The following is an 18338-nucleotide window of genomic DNA, read 5'->3' as shown; positions in this document are numbered from 1 at the left end:
AAAAGGACTACATATAATGTAAGTGCATGTCCGCGATCGCCACGGTGAACGAAATCATGTCATCACAACACCAAGAACATCGGAAAGGTTCTTGCAAAGTTCATTCATAAATTTAGTGTTTTTGCAAATAAAATGTTATTTTGCAGGCAAAGTGTCATTGTGTTTATGGAGAGCATTAGATATACAAAAAGGCGTTGTTCTTAGTTTTCTTAGAAACAAGTATTTTCAAGTAACTTAGCAATGTTCAAATATTGTTTACTAAAAAATTGTAAAAGATACAAACGCACTTTTTTTCTAATGAAAGATAAAGGTTAAAGCTTTCTTTTGATATGTCCTATGACTATATAGTTAAACAACATTCATTTTCTGTAGACCTTCAAATATAGGTAAAAATGGCAAAAACTGTCTGGCACCGGCTTTTCCTATTTGGCATTGAATGGATTAACAGTGTTCCTGATATAATGTGACAATTTTATAAAACAAAATAAAACAATTGTAAAGTTAAATGAGGAAGAACTTATGCCGCTTTTCACTCTCAAGCGTTACTTGATTTCATGGTAAATTTTCCAACCAGATGTTGGTTAAAGTTTCAGTTTTTTTTATTACCTTGGACAAAATGTCTCCATCATGAGAAGAGCATCCCAAATTCAAAAGAGAACCATTTTGATTCTTGCTCTGTGCATCTGTGAAAAAATTCAAGTGAGAGGGCCATCTGAAACGAACCGTGCTTACTACATACGTCACACAAATCCAAATACTTCCGAAGGATCAGATAGTGACCGTGCAGTGTGCGTAAGGCTCACCGTTGTGAAAAATCAAATGCACTGCCAACTGAGTGCACCGGAGAGTGGTGAAGATCATGTGTTACATGACTCACATGGACCGGCATCATGCGTCTATTTCACCAATACCCATTTCATAACGCTGCATTATTGGCTGAGTCTCTGTTAGGACAACCCTCAAAAGATGAAGCAGCATCTTTAATGATTTTTTTTTTTTTGCTGTAATCAAGCTTGTATGTATGAAATCCAGAACATCTCATCTTGTCTAGCTCTTTATTAGGAAAATGATAAATTAGTCTGTGCGCTCGACCATAGCATTACAACCTCGCCAATGTCCGTGAATTAGATTATGATCCACATAACTCATCTATCGGCGGGGAAATATAATTAAAAATTCTCATCCTGTAAAATAATCCTCATCTTTACTAGATGTATCCGTTATTTGATTACGTCTTTTTCCTGTAACTGTAACAGAATACGACTAAATTTGTTTTTGTATTATAAAACAAAACACGTTACATGTAACCCGTTACTCTCCAAGCCTGGCCATCAATCAGTTGGCAGTACAAATTTACATGAAAGCATGACATATATTCAACCGGAAACACACCAAAACAAATCATATACACATACCAAAACATGTGTTGAATTTCTATTAACAAAAAAACACGACCTTTTCTAAATCAGTCCAAAAATGTTACATCAAGTCCATGGTGTTAGTCCTGAGATCATGTTTTCCCGTGTCCAGATGGACTATTCCTCGGGTTCTCACAAGTGTTCTCTTCCACCCACATTCCAAAGTATTCAAGTGAGTGAGTCCTGAGGCAGCGAAAGAGATACACAGGCATGTCAAACATACGGCTCGCAGGCCGCATGCAGCACATTGGATGATTTAATCCGGCCAGTAATTATCCGAGTATGTCAAAAAAAGACGCAAGTCTCTGGGTCATTTCTATCGAAAATTATATTAAAAAAAATAAATAAAGTCATCCGCGATTATAATATGTAGGATAGGTTACTCATGCTGGGCAGAATGATAAAGCATAACACCGAACAACAATAAGCTAAATATTTGGAGTTTTCATTTTTTTACTGATTCGGCCCGGCTAAGAACAGAAAGTTAGGATCCGACCCCACAGCCAAACTAAGTTTGACCATCCCTATTGTTGTAAATCCTTCCTCATGAGCCCCGAGACTGGAATAGTCCAAACTCTACACTCGTTCGAAATCAGAAGGATTAAAAGCTCAAAAAAACAATGTCTACAAAAATTGTGAGAAAAAAAATAAATTAAAAAAATCGTATTTCCAAGTAAAAAAATCTTGCTCCTCTGGCAGACATTGTTGTTCATTTTAGTAGCCCATACTCTACTCCAAGGGCTCAAATAAAGATAAAAAATGGATTATGATAAAAGATGAGGCTGTCCGTCCAAAAACAAGCTCAAAATTAAAAAACCTGTTACATTGATATGACAGCAAAGGCTTTACTGACCTCAATCATGAAAACAACAAAGACAAGCTCATTTTTAATTACCGACTGTAGTTTATAGTGGGAGCTAGAGCTCTTGTTGGTGATAGGAATGAGTGGAGAGGTATTGTGAAAGGATATTTGTGTGTGTTTTTTGCTCTTTTTTTATTTTTATTTATTTTTTAAATTTTCATTGTTTTTGTATGTGTTTGTCTTGCTGTCGGTCACCCCTCTCGAGGGATATGACCATGGTAGATAGATAGTTCATAAATTTGTAAATAAAAACGTACCCTCCCGTATTGGCAGATAAAAAACAGCTCGGCAATAAATTTCACACTAATGCATTTGTCATTCTCTGCATAGCAGCTGGTTATCATCCAAAAATGAATGAATGTGCGTTTGTTGTAAGCAGTTTGATATGAACGCGTGTGCAGAAGCCTCTGTTTCTGCTTGAGGCCAAAGCATTGACTATTTTGAAAGATGTATCATATGCTCCTAACACCAACCTTGGTGACATTTAAACAAGATCCAGTTTAAAAAATAGTCCCGGTAGCTACGTAAACATTCATTCTGCGCCCTGAGGCAGTCAGCTGAGGTCCGTGCTTGGGTACGCAAGCAAACTATTTCCCCGTTTGATGGGACGTGGCTTCATTCTCATTAGTGTCGGTTTTTTTAAGTGGCCTGCTGCTGTCGTGCTGCGGATCGTTGCTCCTCAAAGACTGCACGACCTGGACTTGCTCGAGACGTCGCTTTAGCTCCGACTCGCAGTCTTCAAGAAATGTTGACGTTTTGACTTGGTCCCAGCCAAGAACCTGCTGCATCACTTCCAGTCCTTTGGCCACCACCACCTTAAAGCACAAGATCATCATTTGAATGGAAATGCGTTGACGGAAATACGAAAGCAGCTCAGAAATTGGACGCCACCGAACCTGGCTATATTTCATATATATATATATATATATATATATATATATATATATATATAGTATATTTATTTAGGTATTTGTGGTAGTCATTGCTACTTACTGTAGTAAAGGTACTAAGTTAGCAACACATTGGTGGTCAAGGTCAAAGAGATTGCAGGAGCTACAAAAACCCAATTCAATAGGGAAAAGAAATAGATCTGCGCCAAACGAGGGACAAAAATGTTTTGTAGGTGTGCTAATATGTGATTTTACCATATTTTCCAAATTATAATCTCGTTACCGTGCGCATTATGACCTGAAATGACTAAAATATAAAAAAAAATACTGCTGGCCTTAGCCATAGAAGAGTGTGACGCTAGCCTTTGGCTGAGGAAGATGAAGATAACTTTTGGCTTGGAAGAAGACGACGCCAGTTTTAGCACACTTAAAGCTCAAAATAGCAAAACAATCACAGACATATTCTGCATGTTTGAACATGCTACTTCATCCCCTAACCCCTCATTCACTACATAGTCCTGCACCATGTAGTAGGTTCAAAAGTAATGCTCTAATTCTGCATGGCGATTCAAACAGCCAACCCACAACAGACGCTTCCCTACTTACGACCATTCGACTTGCATAAAAAACGGTAGATACGAAAAAAAAATTCAGGATGTCGAAAAATATCTGGACATTGCTGTAAGTTAGATTTTGTATTATGTGCACCTTTTTCAGAGTACAGGACATTACTGTAGTGCTTCTTTCCACTGCTGCCGGCGTGTTGTGGCATTGTGAGAGGACACCCAAAATCCACCCCGAAGAAGAAATCCGCTTCCTCTTCCTAGTTCGTGTGTAAACATTGTATACTGTATCTCCAGTGCGCTAAGAACTTTGAAATTGTTATTGTTTGGTATCTTGTGCATCCATTCATTATGGTTGGTGTAAAGTGTAAAGAATAGACGAGCCGTTTTATTTAAATGAAAGTGAAATAAGAAAGTTTAATGCGGTTAAGAAAATAGTTGGATCGCTTTTTTTGGGCCACTCTCTACCCCGGAGGAGGAAGTCGTCCAACTCTAGAAGCTCATCTTACGAAAGTAAGTTAAACTTAACTTTATTTATCTTTATAGAGCATATACATTTGTGAAATGTTTATTTAGTACAAAAATATACGAGTTCCTTATACAAGCCTTAAACATACTTATAAAAACCTTAAACATACAAAAAAATAGCACTGAAGCAACTTACGGACAAACTCAACTTCCGAACGATCGTCCGGATTTTTTTTCATTTGTGTAATGCATTGTGGCCTATATCTACCAGTTGAATGAACACCCATGTTCCAAACTTTTCAGAGTGCAATGTGGGTAATTTGAGTGCAGTTCATTTATGCTCTTAAGACATTCGGACACCCCTACAAAATTGTGCGTCCTCTAGGTCAGTGGTTCTTAACTAGTCTAACTACAGGAACCACCACCCCACCCTAATCACAAGCTGTGACCCAAATCAAGAAAATATGTCTACTTCTCAAATGTTTTCATTAATTGAATAGTGCAACTTAAACTAGAGATAGCAGAATATTTTCACATAAAAATTGGGTTGCCGTTGATAGACCCCTGGGCATCACGGGTCTTGTTACTGTGGGGTACTTATTTGAATTTGCAGTGGTCCTCTTTTCACAACAAATAAGAATAACCTCTTAAAATGTGTAGCCAGCCTTCTGGGGTAAATGATCTTTATTGATTCAGTTGAGAAATTTGTAAGAAAACCAACAACGGAGGGAATTACATTTTTTTTCCCTATAAGACAAAATTATGAACCTATTATGCACACGGCAGGTGGCTTCTAGTGAGCGACTCATGACTGACCAGAGCGTACCCACATTCTAGCACTATTCCATTGTAGATTTTGCTTCATGTTTATGCTGCTTTTATAATTGAAAGTATTTGTTTTGATTGACCAGGAGGAAAAGGTATGCTACATAAATAAACATATGTTTATTTAAGCGCGTGTGCGGCACAGTTCTAAGGTCTTGGGAACCTCCTGTGTGGGTTCAAATCCAGCTACAGGACTTACTGTGTGGAGTTTGTATGTTCTCCCCGTGCTTGCGTGGGTTTCCTCCGGGCACTCCGGTTTCCTCCCACAGTCCAAAGACATGCATTTTAGGTGCATTGGCCAGTCAAAGTGTGAATGTGCGAGCGAGTCATCTGTCCCTGTGTGCCCTGCGATTGGCTGGCAACCAGTTCAGGGTGTCCCCTGCCCACTGCCCGATGATTGCTGGGATGGGCTCCAGCACCCCCGCGACCCTACTGAGGATAAGCGGTGCAGCTAATGAGATGAGAGATGAGATTCCCAATATTTGTGTAAGAAGTACCCAGTTTTTCTCTTCACATACACAAGATGAAGCTTACATTTTTTTTGCTCTATTTATAGTGCCGGAAATATATTATTTAAGATTTTTCATAGTTCCGCGGTTGCCAAAGGTTGGACGTTGTCAATGATGTGAAGCGACAACAGACTCAAGTGGCTAGTTTATTGAGAATTGTGCTTCACAAAATTCATTAACTTAGGGATAAAGCATTGAGTGGTCTTTGGTAGAGTTCAGGAGTAGTGACCAAAATTGAATGTGGGCAATATCAATCACTGGGGTTGCAGTTTGTAGACGCCTGGGAACACAGTTCTTGGTTTGTTACTGTAGGGTACTTACTTGAATTTGCAGTGGCCCTCTTTTCACAACAAAAGAGAATAACCTCTTAAAATGTGTAGGCAGGCCCCTGAGGTCAATTACATGTATTAAGTAGAGAAAAGTGTACTAAAACGAACAATGGAGGGAATGAAAATGTTTTTCTTTCCTATAAGACCAAAGTTATGAACTCATTATGCACACAGCAGGTGGCTTCCAGTGAGGGACTTAAGAATGATAAAGCGTATCCACACCAGTGCAGCTTGCTAGGGACCACCTACTGCAAACGGTAGCTTGCAGTGTTGTATTTCACATCTGTTTCAAAACATTTTAAACTGCTATCATTATTATGAAAACTAATGTCACCGTGGCTGTGTTTTTTGTGTTTTTTATGAACCTATTTTAGGCTTGTAGGAAAGTTCAACAATTGACTGAAAATTTGTGAAAATGATCAATTTCTTCATGAGCGTAATCAGCCCATTTTTAGGGCATACTCAAGCACCCCCAAAGTCAAGCCAAGAACCACTAAAAATTATAGCATTTTAAAAACTCTTATCTTTACTAAAGGACGGGGTAGGCTTAAATATGATGTTAAACACCTCCAAATTCAACCCAAGCACCACAAAAATTATAGCATCTTTGAAACTCCACTTTCCTTATATAGGACAGGATAAGCTTAAATATGAACACGCTAGATAAATAATAAAAAAGGAAAATAAAACAAAATGTGAACAACACCGTGTATGAAACACTCCACTGCCTTGAAATGGTTCAGTCCATTTGATTCCTAGCACCACATAAGGATGTATTCTGATAATAATGCATTTTCTCATCAGTTGACTATATTAACCCTCACGTTTGGATGGATTATCAATAAACCATTCACCATTAAAACAATTATTGATACAGATTTTTACGATACTTAATTCTTATCTTCTTGGTGATAAAACAGCTTGTGTTTAAGAACACGGAGGTCATTTATTTATTTATCATTTATTACTTCCTTAAATTACAGAGTTAATATGTTTAATGACTAAAAGATGTTTGTATGTAGTTGTTGATGGAACGGGAGTGTGATGTGACAATCTGGGTGCTTAGCGCCAACAAAGCTTCAAACCTAAAATCGCCCCCTGGTGATGAATATTATAGCGTTTGGCTGCATTAGGATACCATCATTGTTAGTGACGTTTGCGTGAATGTCTTAATGAACCTCATAGTAGAAACAACAAACACTTTTTGGTTTTAATTACACTGATCAATGTTTCTTAATAAACACATTATAGAGACTATGATCGCCACACTCGTTCTATTGTAAGCGCAGTGCTGAGAAGCAAAGGAAAATCTGAGTTCCCGTTCACATGAAGGGGGAGTCGGAATTTGGGACAACACCGGTCTTGGCTGCTTCTGTGTGTGCGTCGCTGCAAGTTAACGACATTTACTTGACATTTCAGTTAAGGGTTAAGGAAAAAGACAGCCAGACACTCTGGGTGCTCAGCACACCCAAACGTCTGAACTTGAAATCAGCCCAAAATTCCATTAAAAATTAGCTACTCAACCTACATTCATCAAGTATAATGTGCACATTTGAGGACAGGAAAAAAACAATCAAGTTATGTCTACCATTGAATTAAAAAAAAAGTTTATGATTTTGGACATAATTTTTAGGAGTATATAAAAATGTACTTATTGATTCATCAACACATATTCAGAGCAATTGGGCCTACCTAGATACAACATCATAACTGTTGTTCACCCTTTTCAAGCCAAATTCAAGCACATTTTAAGGACTTTCAAAGCCAATTTTCCAATCTCTCAAGTACCGATAAAAGAAGAGAATCACGTGTGGATCACGTATTTTGCAGAGCTACAAATATATCTGCAACCTACTTATGGAATTTTTAATCTTGTGTATGCATTTATGAATGTTGGATATTGTGTAATTTGTGTCTTTCATAAGAAAACTCATGGAAAAACATGGCAACAATTTCAGGCATTTACAAGCTTCTCATGCTGAGTTCATTGTTTTTGTTTGTTCTTGCTGGCACAACCTCAAGTTCTAAAAGGCTTCAGCCACTGCCCCGAAACACAGTACCAACGTTTTGCTTATAATTGCACAAACACACGTTAAAGTGAGATTGCCTTAGTTTACGAACCTTGTTTTCTTGGTATGCACTCCATTTTTTAGAAACACATTATTTTAACGCTTTAAGTGAAAATATAATGGAAATAAATGAGAGCCTTGTCTCAGAATAATAATGAGCAATTTATTGTGGCACACAATCATACAAAAACAGAGCCATGGTGTATAAAAGATTAGGAATGTGGCCCAAAAAAATAAAATAAAAATAAAATGAGGACTTTGTGTTACCTGAAGATCTTCCGTGGAGAGCCTTGTCTCTGGACTTGTTTTTCCTTTTAGTACCATTAAGGTCCTGGACGAGAATCCAGATGTTTGATCCACCTCCATCCCATCCGGGACATCAGCACCTGTTTTATTTGAAATATAAATAACATGAAGTTTTTCCTAAACTCAATTAGAGTTGCTTGCTTCAGGAATATGTAATAATAGTTCCATCTAGTGGCGACTGTCATTAGTGTCACTATTCTAAAAATATTAAAGCCAGTCTTGCTTCTCACATGACACCTAAAATAATATTGAACGCGGAAACTAAACATTATATATATATATATATATATATATATATATACACATACATATATATATACACATATATATAAATATAAGTAATTTAAACCTTTAAAACTTAAACTCAAAGCTATGATAAACAAAATGCTTCAAACAACTGATCATACATATTTTTAGAATAAGGGAGGAAGCCAGAGAGCCACAGGAAAAAGGACAAAACTCACACAAGATAAATAGTAAACTCTCGTTTTTCACTGATGTGTTTCAAAAAAGGTTATGTTATAGTCAGAACCTGGCGAAGTAGAAACCTTTATTTATTAATTACTCTTTAATACATTTTTAAAAATTACAGATAAAAGTACTTTACTTTTTTTGACAAATAACTTCTGCACTGGGGCACCATGGCGGTGCAGTGGTTAGCTCGTGTGCAGTTCTGAGGTCATGAGATCTAACCTCCTGTGCTGAGTTTGCATGTTCCCATGCTTGCGTGGGTTTCCTCCGGGCACTCCTGTTTCCTCCCATATTTCAAAAACTTGCATGTCAGGTTAATTGGCCGGTCCAAATTGTCCCAAGGTGAGAATGAGCGAGCGAATTGTCTGTCCCTGCGTGCCCTGCGACTGGATGTCAACTAATTCAGGGTGTCCTCTGCCCACTGCCCGAAGATAGCTGGGATGGGCTCCAGCACCCCCGCGACCCTACTGACAATAAGCGGTGCAGATAATGGATGGATGGAACTTCGGCACTGTCAATTATCATTTTAAAATATAATCTTTCCGCTTTTATTGCACGCCTGTATTTTAGACAAGATCTACTTTACTTCGTTGTACTTTGTCACCATCATGTGGATGTTAGGGAAAACTGCATTTACTTTCAGGTCGGCAAACTAAAATGATGAAGGCCAACCCTCCTCCCAAAAAAACTTCTTGGAGCTGGGGAAAAAAAATGAATGAATAAATGTTTATATATGCCTCAGGAAGAAGGACACCCATACTGTACCTAGCTATATTTATTGAAAAATGTTAAGAATGTGTCATGTTTAACACTATATTTTTCCATCACCCAAAAAAAAAATTGAAAAAGCACCAAGGTCCCATTTGGAAGCCCTAAAGAGCCACATGTGGCTTTAGCAGACAGAGAAGTCTGGCTTTTTTTGGCGATAGAAAGCATCTTCTTCTGCCTCTTGGTACTTTTGTAGATCCAGAGGGTTTTGTCGACATGATGGTTTTTGGAGAAGTTTGAACTTAAAAAAGATTTGCGCATACATAATCTAGGTTTGTCAAGCTGTTTTACATATGTGTACGACTCAGATCGCGACGTCATTGACGCGCAGGCAGACACTAGCAGAAAAAGAGCAGAGCGACTGTTGAGCCGGAATGCAGAACACAATGCACGATAAAAATTCACGAAGTAGGCACACCACAATAAGTAAACCACGATACAGCAAGGGATTACTGTAGTGATGTGTTAAGTAAGAAGTATTCACTCTAAAAAGAGTCGACTTTCAACATACCTCCCTCGCTAGTATGCCGGTTCTCCTCCTGTGGCTGCCTGTCTTCTTTCTCCACCGCTTTAAGGAAGAGTTGGAGCAACTCCTTTGATTGTCTCTCCTCCTCCCGACGGTCCAACACCCTCTGCAACGTCTCCTGAAAAGTCTCGGTCTTCTTTTCTTGGAATCCGAGAGCAGAAGCTAGCTCTGTGCACGGGACGTCCACTAAGCACTGGAACAACACGTGACACTGATTTTAAAATAAAGTACCCATTTAGTTGCCGTATAATTGTGGTTGTATTTCTTTTTCCAGATTCCTCAGAGAGAGAGAGAGACTTCATTTTCTCTTTGACAATAAAACAGGGGCCTGGAACATATGCCTCGCGAGCCAGATATGGCTCTTTTCATGAGTACATCTGGCTTAGAGATAAATCAAGAGCCATAGTAATTTCCTCTGTGACTTTCCAATGTTATTGTATGTGAAGAAACACAGAAAAACAATTGTTTGGTCCAGAATATAAAGAGCAAAGTTTCAATGACAAATTACGCTCACTGTGTTAAACCAACAGACCCCATTTTGTCCGTACATCTCTGAGGATTTCTTTATATTGAAGCTCATTAAACAATCTATGTTCACTGTTCAGACACTTTATGATGAAAAGCCACAGAACTAAGTGCAAACACCTGAAAATGCAAGCCGAGCACCCAGAGCAATTTTATTGGGTGAGCAATGGGGCAGGTGAACCTCTGCACACATAGCGCACTCTCCCAAATACATTCATATCCTTGTTTGCAGTATTTTGTGACATTTTTACAAAAGAACTCTGCTAGAAACCATTATTTATGACAAGGAAATGAGGGTCAAATATATTAAGTAACTGCAGCACAGGAACTAATATTAGGTAGTAAATTTGTTGTTGCAGGAAGACTTTAGAATAGAATAGAATATGCCTTTATTGTCATTGTTACAACATGGGATATGCTGTGACAACGAAATTGGACGACTCCAGTACCACATTTACAGTGAGGATAAGGAAACAAAGAGATAAAGGAACAAAGAACTAACTGTCTTTGTTAAATCATCTAACGTCACAACCAAAACCAAAAAAATGTCTTAAAAAACAGGGTTTGTACACATTTTTCATGGCCAAATTCAAGCACCTTTTACGGACTTTCAAAGCCAATTTTAAAAAATTTGTCTGATGTAAATCATGTATTTTTCAGAGCCACAAGTATATCTGTGATTTACATATGTTATTTTTAATCTTGCTTGTATATTTATCAAGACACATGAAATTTAGATTTTGAGTAAATCGCGAATATTTCTGTTTGAGACAAATCACACACAACGTAGGTGTTGAGTAAAAATGACAGTGTGTAGCATACATTTTCGGTTGCAGGAATATCTCCCCTTTACGATTCACTGCTGGGAAATATCTCAATTTTTTGCATAGCCCATAATAATTGTCCGTTGAAAACACAACACTGGAATTCAATTGTTTTCAAGGATTTCAAGCACCTGTACAAACCCTTAAAATCTAAGCTGTGCCTCTCCCCCCAAATAAATAAATACATAAACAAATATTCTGCTTTAATGGCTGTTTCAGTCAAAAAGGTTCCCGAGTCCTGCAATAAAAATATGCAGTTGCGAAACAGCAGCAATACCAGCACCTGTAAATCTTCCTCACACATGAGGATGATGCTGGCCAGGTCCTGTTTCAGCTGCAAGGCCAAGTCCAACCATGGCGGTGTGCCAGCAGCTGTGTCCACGGAGTCACTCTCAAGCATGACGGAATCCCTCGCCATCCATGCCGTGCCTCCATCCACTACAATGGGAAACATAAAACACGTGCACCGGATGCTAATGAAATTGAACCCTTCAAAGGTGCATTTGAAATATGGTATGCATAAACCTTAGGCTCAAAAAATTCATATGCTGACCTCTGCGAAGTGGCGACCATGTCTCCTTCTCATGGAGGAGCATGAACTTTGTGTTGAGAGGTAAGCACCAAAAGTAGGCCTCATCCTGTACTACAGTTCCATCATCTTCCAAGACAACTGTGACTGGGTTGTCTGGTGTGAAACCAAGAAATTCACTCCCTGGAATTAAATAATCAGGCAGAAACAATGATTAATCCATTTTAATAATGCCTTGATACAAGAAACTCACATATCATGTAGCAAAATAACTAATAGTCTTAGTACTGTATATCTACCTTACGAAATTAAGTACTGGTAATTGTACCACTATTGTGGTCTGATAAAAGAGGTGTTAAACTTCACTAATCACAAATAAATACTAAAAAAAAGTGACAACATGCTGAGAATGTAGTCACCAAATACATGATACAAAATAAAAGGGTTTGTATATATATATATATATATATATATATATATATAAAATACATTTTGAGATAGTTTTCATTGAACAAAAACGGTATACAGTATTTTATGCCAACTACAGCACCAAACCAGGTAGGATACTAAATTGTATTCAGTAGTGAATTGTATCATGATATTGTGGATGTAAGTTGTTTCCATGGTATTGACTTGTATGCACACACATATACAGTAACTTCAGGGACACATCCACTTCGCTCAGAAGTCCCAGGTTCGATTACGACTGCCTGCCTCCCTGTGCAGGGTTTGCATGTTCTCCCAGTGCCCGTGGGAGTTTTCTGCAGACACTAACATTTCAAACCCATAAATGGTGAGTTGCTTGGAGTTATGTGTGAATGGTTGTGTATTTGTGTGTACCCTGTGTTAGGCTGGCAATCAGTCCAGCGTCTGCCCGATGTCAGCTGGCATGGGCTCTAGTGAGTGAGGATAAGTGAGTTGGAAAATGAATGAATGAATAAATGGAGGGATGGATGGATGGAATATAATTTGCCTATAGCACCTGACAGTATTCTGGTAAATTATGTGACATGTGTATATGCTCCATTATTCCAATGTACAAAGCTACTAATGAATTAGAAACAATCTTATATTTATAATGCAATAAAGTGTATTTTCTTTCAAAACAATGTCACCTGATTTTTTCCGATTCCACTGAAAATAATACTGCCCCAATGGCATATAATTTTACTTATGTTATTTATTATTTTGAGTCTGTTATTTGAGTAGTTTTTTTCCCAAAAAGATTATTCCGCATGTGGTCAATTATTATTGAGATAATTCAAATAAAAATGAAATGAGCAAATTATTTGACGATGGGCCTTTATTTTTGCAGCATACAAGTCGTGTAACATTGTAAACTCACATTGGGTATAAATCCAAGCAATGTTTGTCATAACTAAGACAACTATTGACAAATCAACGATCGGCCTTTTCACTATTGACGGGAGCAAACATTTTTTTATGATTCGTTGTTTGTGGGGGGAAAGGGTTGAGTTAACCCGCCACTCCAGTGTAAGGAGTGAACTCTTGCAATGCTTTTGTTTTGGCCAACGCCTGGCAGTGACTAGCATTTAAGGAATGAAGCGTCGGCAGGGAGTTATCTTTCCGACTCGTCTCATCGCATTTTGCATGTTTCAGCACGTTAGACATGTTGTAACCACAAAAGGCAGTTTGTTTTAATCATTTCACATTAGAATAAGAGGCTCAAGCAGATATTGAGACGTCCTTTAGTCACTAACACAGCATTACAGGATTCATTATATTTCTGTCTACCATCGAGGTTTAAATCGAAATGTATGAATCCATTCTCATTTAGTGAAAGTATTGTAATTCTAAATTCAATCATACCGTTTGATTTTATGCACCTACATTTAACACAGAGCGTTAGTGAAGCTAAGAAGCATCAAGAAAGTTGCGTTAAAACTGTCTCACCTTTTACCTTCAGCTCCTCAAGCGAAGGAACAACCAAGCCATATGACTTCTGTCGTGTAAAGTTGCATACCTTACACGGCTTTCGATCAGCCATTATTCACAGAAATATCCACCGATGGCGTTTTAAAAAGGAATAGCTGGAGAGATCATCAAGGGTTGGTAGTTTCGAATACGGGAAAGGCGCCGTCGAAAAGAATGATGGGAGGTGTAGTTTTTTTTGTCTCCGTGTACAGTACATCGAGCCATTGGTTTCCAAAACAAGTTTCCCAAATAACAATACATGGGAAATAAAGACAAAATCAGAATTATTTGTAAAATACTCAACAGCAATAATATTCATGTTAGGTAAATTCTAATTCAACGTATACATTAGTTTAGGTCAGGGAGAGTTCATCCTCAACTCAGGCAGAAGCAATCGCGCATCGAGCAGCTGTCGAAGCTAACAGAGAGATGACGTCCACAGAAAAGGTCAAAAGTTATTAAATATGAATAATTCTGTTTTGAAATACAAGTAGGCGAGCATTGGTTACCTGAAACGTTCAAATTGTTTTAAATGTCATTACACTGGCCTCGTCTGGTGGTATATTTTGAGGATAGTTAGCAAAATAGCTGAGTAGCATTGGCGGTTGCTTGTTTACAGGCGTTCAAAGTTGACACGCTTATGGTTCTGAACATCTTCTCACCCCAAAAACGAGTCCAAGCTCACAAATTGGCATACATAACGGTCATTTTTAGTTCTTTTTCCAGCATAAAGAAGCAAGTTTGGTCGACTGTTTTGATGTACATCAAAACCGTTCATCTTTTATGAGGGAAAGGTTTGCTAAAGTTGTCACTGTTCAATAACTTCCGTATCCTTTGAACGCAACTGTTTGTAAATGCGTTGGTATGGTTCTCATATTATCGTGCAGAACGTAACCAACCAATCAAGATATCATGATAGGTTCAACCATGGTTAATGTATTTTTTTGTTTAACATTGATCAGTAGGGCCAATGTGTTCTCAGGTTAAAAGTCACCTGAGATGTTAACCAGCTACAGACGAAGGATGGCTGGACAGCTGTTAATATTTGATACGACAGCTAGTTGTGATGTTAAACTTTAAAACACATGGTTTTGCCTAATTTCATCTTCATGTTTCTTGTCCCTTTTAGAAGACGTAGATAGCATATGTTTTCCATCATACCAAGCACAGTTATTTTCCCATCAAGCCTCATCCCCAAATTATGAGATTTTTTTATTGTCATTGATATTCACGCACAATGTGATTAAAGGTGCCGCTTCAAGACAAACATGTGAAAAAAATGCATTCATCCATCCATTTTTTATCCTGCTTATCCTCACTACGGTCGCAGGAATGCCAGAGCCCATCTCAGTCATTTTCAGGCAGTGGGAAACCTGGTTACCAGGCCATTCTGGGCACACAAAGACACACAATTCACTCTCATGTTCACACATATGGACAAATTAGCAATAACCTGCATGTATTAGGAATGTGGGAGGAAACCGGAGTCCTTGGAAAAAATACACAAAGGCATGGGGAGAACATGCAAACTCTGCACGGGAGGTGGGTAGCTGTATTTAAACCCTGGACCTCTGCATTGTGAGGCTAACGTGCTAACCACTCAGCCGCTGTGCCTCGTAGTAAAGACTTAAAGGAAATAAAAGAAAGCAATGTAAGAATAAGTAGGGAAATATATTTAACAAGGTGATTGGAGACTGGCTTAAGTTGTCAGCACATCAGAACAACAGTTCAATAGCATTATTATAAGCAACCTTTCCCAAAATAAAGTTGATAAATAAAAAATGAGTACTTGTTATCTCAAATATAGTCGTTTTCTTTTTTAGGGTCATGATGGCCCAGTGGAAAAAAAGTCTCTGAGCCTGTTAGTCGTTTTTTTAAGGGATCTGTATGTAGCGTCTCATATAGGGCAGCAGGTAAAATAGGTTTTGGCCAGGATAAGAGGAGTCCTTTATAACCCTGTTGGCCCTGCTGCGATCTTGTGAGTCGGTAGACTGGGCAGAAAGGGGCCAATCATTTTCCGGGCAGGGTTGATGGCTCTTAAGGTTTTTTTTCTGCCTGTTAACATGCTCCCAGCGAACCATACAATATTTTTCTTTCATTGATTAATCAATAAATCAAGATGTTTTTTCCCTGTTTTATTTTATGTTTTAGCCCTGCAACTGGCTGGCGACCAGTTCAGAGTGTCCTGTGCCCACTGCCCGAAGATAGCTGGGATGGGCTTAAGCACCCCCGTGACCCTACTGAGTACAAGCGGTGCAGATAATGGATGAATGGATACTACCAACTATTTAAAACGTAGTGCTTAGAGAGAAGCGTCCTTTCTCGCGAGATTCTGCAAGAATAGTGATTGAAAGATGCGTATAAGTGTGCTCTTTCGAAAATAACACCTATTTATGAATAATGTTCAAATATATTTCGTGAATTAATTTAATGTCATTAAATGTGACCAAAAAGTGGAAGGTTCAGCTTTTCATTAAGTGTAATTCACAGTTTACGGATCCCTTAACCACATGATTTGTCGGGGAACCAATGAGGACGCAACTCTGGACAGCTTTCTCCAATGTTGACTGTTCCTGGCCTGTTTGTGCGTTGTGGCAAAGTTGGCACCAGTCCATTCCTTAATGTTGTCGGCCCAGTTCTTTATCTGTCTTCCTATTCTCATTCCCTCTCGGAATGTGTCCTGGAGAATTGTCTTATTCAGTTCTGATGATCTTTTGATACGACCATACCACTGAAGTTTCTGTCTGCACACAGTTGACAACAGTTTTCTGTAAGTACCAAATCTGATGGTGTCGCGCACTGTTTCGTTTGTCACAAGGGCTAAGTAGCAGATGCCTAGAAGTTGCCTGTAGCATCGCATCTCCTTGGCCTGGATTTTCTTTTCCAGTTGCTGTGAGAGTCTGGCAAGCGTAGAGGAAGATGGACGTAACTAGCGTGAGTCTGATCTTTGATTTCACTGCTACGCAGTTGTCTCAACAAATGGTTTAAGTCTAGAAAGTGCAGCTGTGGTTTGAGCTCTCCTGGCCAGGATTTTTGGTTCTGACCCCTCTTTTGACATCTCCAAGATATTTAAATTTGGTGACAGGTTCTAACTTTCTGGGGGGATGAAGTTACTAGACAAAAAAACACACCAGCTTTCCCATTTTCTACCTATCAGTTTTGCCTAAAAATATTGGTGACTTCTTACTTCACTCCGGTAGTCATAAGTGTCCAGAATGCTAATACATCACCACTTTGCACCATGTGAATGGCAGTATGTTTTGGTTAAGCACAAGAGTCAGGTGTTTTTTTTTCATCAAATGCAAAACAATGTTAAAAAAATTCTGCCCGTATTGTCCGTTTCTTAGCAGGGATTCAACTTTCTACTCACTGTGTTTTTTTTAAGACGCTACAGGGAGTGCAAACTAGTAAGACACAATAATTGCTCTCAACAATTGTTGTCAGCAGTAACACTTTTTGTAAAGTGAGTCTGATGTTAGTTTTTATCAAAAAATAAAAATAATTGGTCAAGAATTGTTTTTCTTTTTCACCATTGAATCCCTTTTTAGATTGGCGCTGTATTCTTCCGGCATCCTAACCGCACACTCACTGGCACTTACTCGTACCTTTCGTGTCATAGGCAAATAGCACTACAGAAACTTATGCTGTTTGTACAGTATGTAAAAGAACAACATTTGAGCCCGATCATGCTTAGATTTATTTTATCGACTTATCGTGGACTGTTATTTGCTGTTATTGCGCTATTTTTGTTGCACTATATTTAATAAGATGTTTTTACAACTTTAATCTGTCTCCAAGCACTACTGTGAAAATATGTTTGCCTTTTTATACTGACATTTTTAATTTAATTAAATTTTTCTCTTGAGCCTTTAATGTGTGTTTCTTCTTGTATGCCATGTCTAATCGTGCTGTAACAATGCGCACTACGTCTTTTTTCAAAGACCATTGTGATAACATTCTAATAATTTGTCAGATTGCCGAACAATTTTGAAGGCCTATATTCTTCCAAACAATACACCAATATTATATGAATGTAAGCATCTATAAATTCAAATGTGAAGGTTCCAACTAGAGAAAGTTGACGATAAACAACATGTTGCTCAGTGGCATTAAACATTACCTAATTTAAACAACCACTTGTATATTATCCAGAAGGTGGCAGTCTAAATCTGCTTGTTTATTTTCAGACTGTACTCCCTCTTGGTGATGATGATCCAACTTCCACAAGAGAAGCGCTGGTAAGGAATCACCTTTTTACTTAATCCATTTTATACAATATAGTCTGGAAAACGTGTTTCAATTTATGCATTTTAATGAATGATGGCGTAAAAGTCTTATTCATGAGAATTGCCTTGTTTCTAAGCCCACATTTCCAGCCTGTGTTACGTTTTCCATGAGGCAGATGATGTATATGGATTGACCATATAATAAAAGAAAGCAAGAGTGATTTCTTGCACTACAATGGGGTGATATAAATATCAAGTTTGACTGGCACATTTAACCTTGGATGTTTGAGGCCCA

General features: G+C 38.2%; 2 protein-coding genes across 4 annotated transcripts in view; one reads left to right on the top strand and one right to left on the bottom strand.

Annotated features, from left to right (window-relative positions):
* Positions 1 to 577: 577 nt before the first annotated feature.
* dffa (DNA fragmentation factor, alpha polypeptide) lies at positions 578 to 14598 on the bottom strand. Its single transcript, XM_088332029.1, has 7 exons — positions 14327 to 14598; positions 13797 to 14235; positions 11907 to 12065; positions 11637 to 11791; positions 9990 to 10197; positions 8201 to 8319; positions 578 to 3095 (listed from the first exon to the last, which is right to left on the bottom strand). The coding sequence occupies exons 2-7, from the start codon at positions 13888 to 13890 to the stop codon at positions 2868 to 2870; spliced, it is 963 nt and encodes a 320-aa protein (XP_088188155.1). The 5' UTR covers positions 13891 to 14235; positions 14327 to 14598; the 3' UTR covers positions 578 to 2867.
* pex14 (peroxisomal biogenesis factor 14) overlaps positions 14197 to 18338 on the top strand; it is a 114123-nt gene continuing 109981 nt past the window's right edge. Inside the window, exons 1-3 of one of the 3 annotated variants that reach the window (XM_088332028.1) lie at positions 14213 to 14264; positions 16636 to 16751; positions 18005 to 18055. In XM_088332028.1, the coding sequence (XP_088188154.1) occupies positions 16737 to 16751; positions 18005 to 18055 (66 nt within the window). In that variant the 5' untranslated portion in view covers positions 14213 to 14264; positions 16636 to 16736. The other 2 variants (XM_088332027.1, XM_088332026.1) reach the window with 2 other exon arrangements.

The sequence above is a fragment of the Urocampus carinirostris genome, chromosome 3 (genome assembly GCF_059441175.1).
Source record: "Urocampus carinirostris isolate Australia breed hairy pipefish chromosome 3, RoL_Ucar_1.0, whole genome shotgun sequence".
Lineage (NCBI taxonomy): Eukaryota > Metazoa > Chordata > Actinopteri > Syngnathiformes > Syngnathidae > Urocampus > Urocampus carinirostris.
This window is presented reverse-complemented; position numbering and strand designations above follow the sequence as displayed.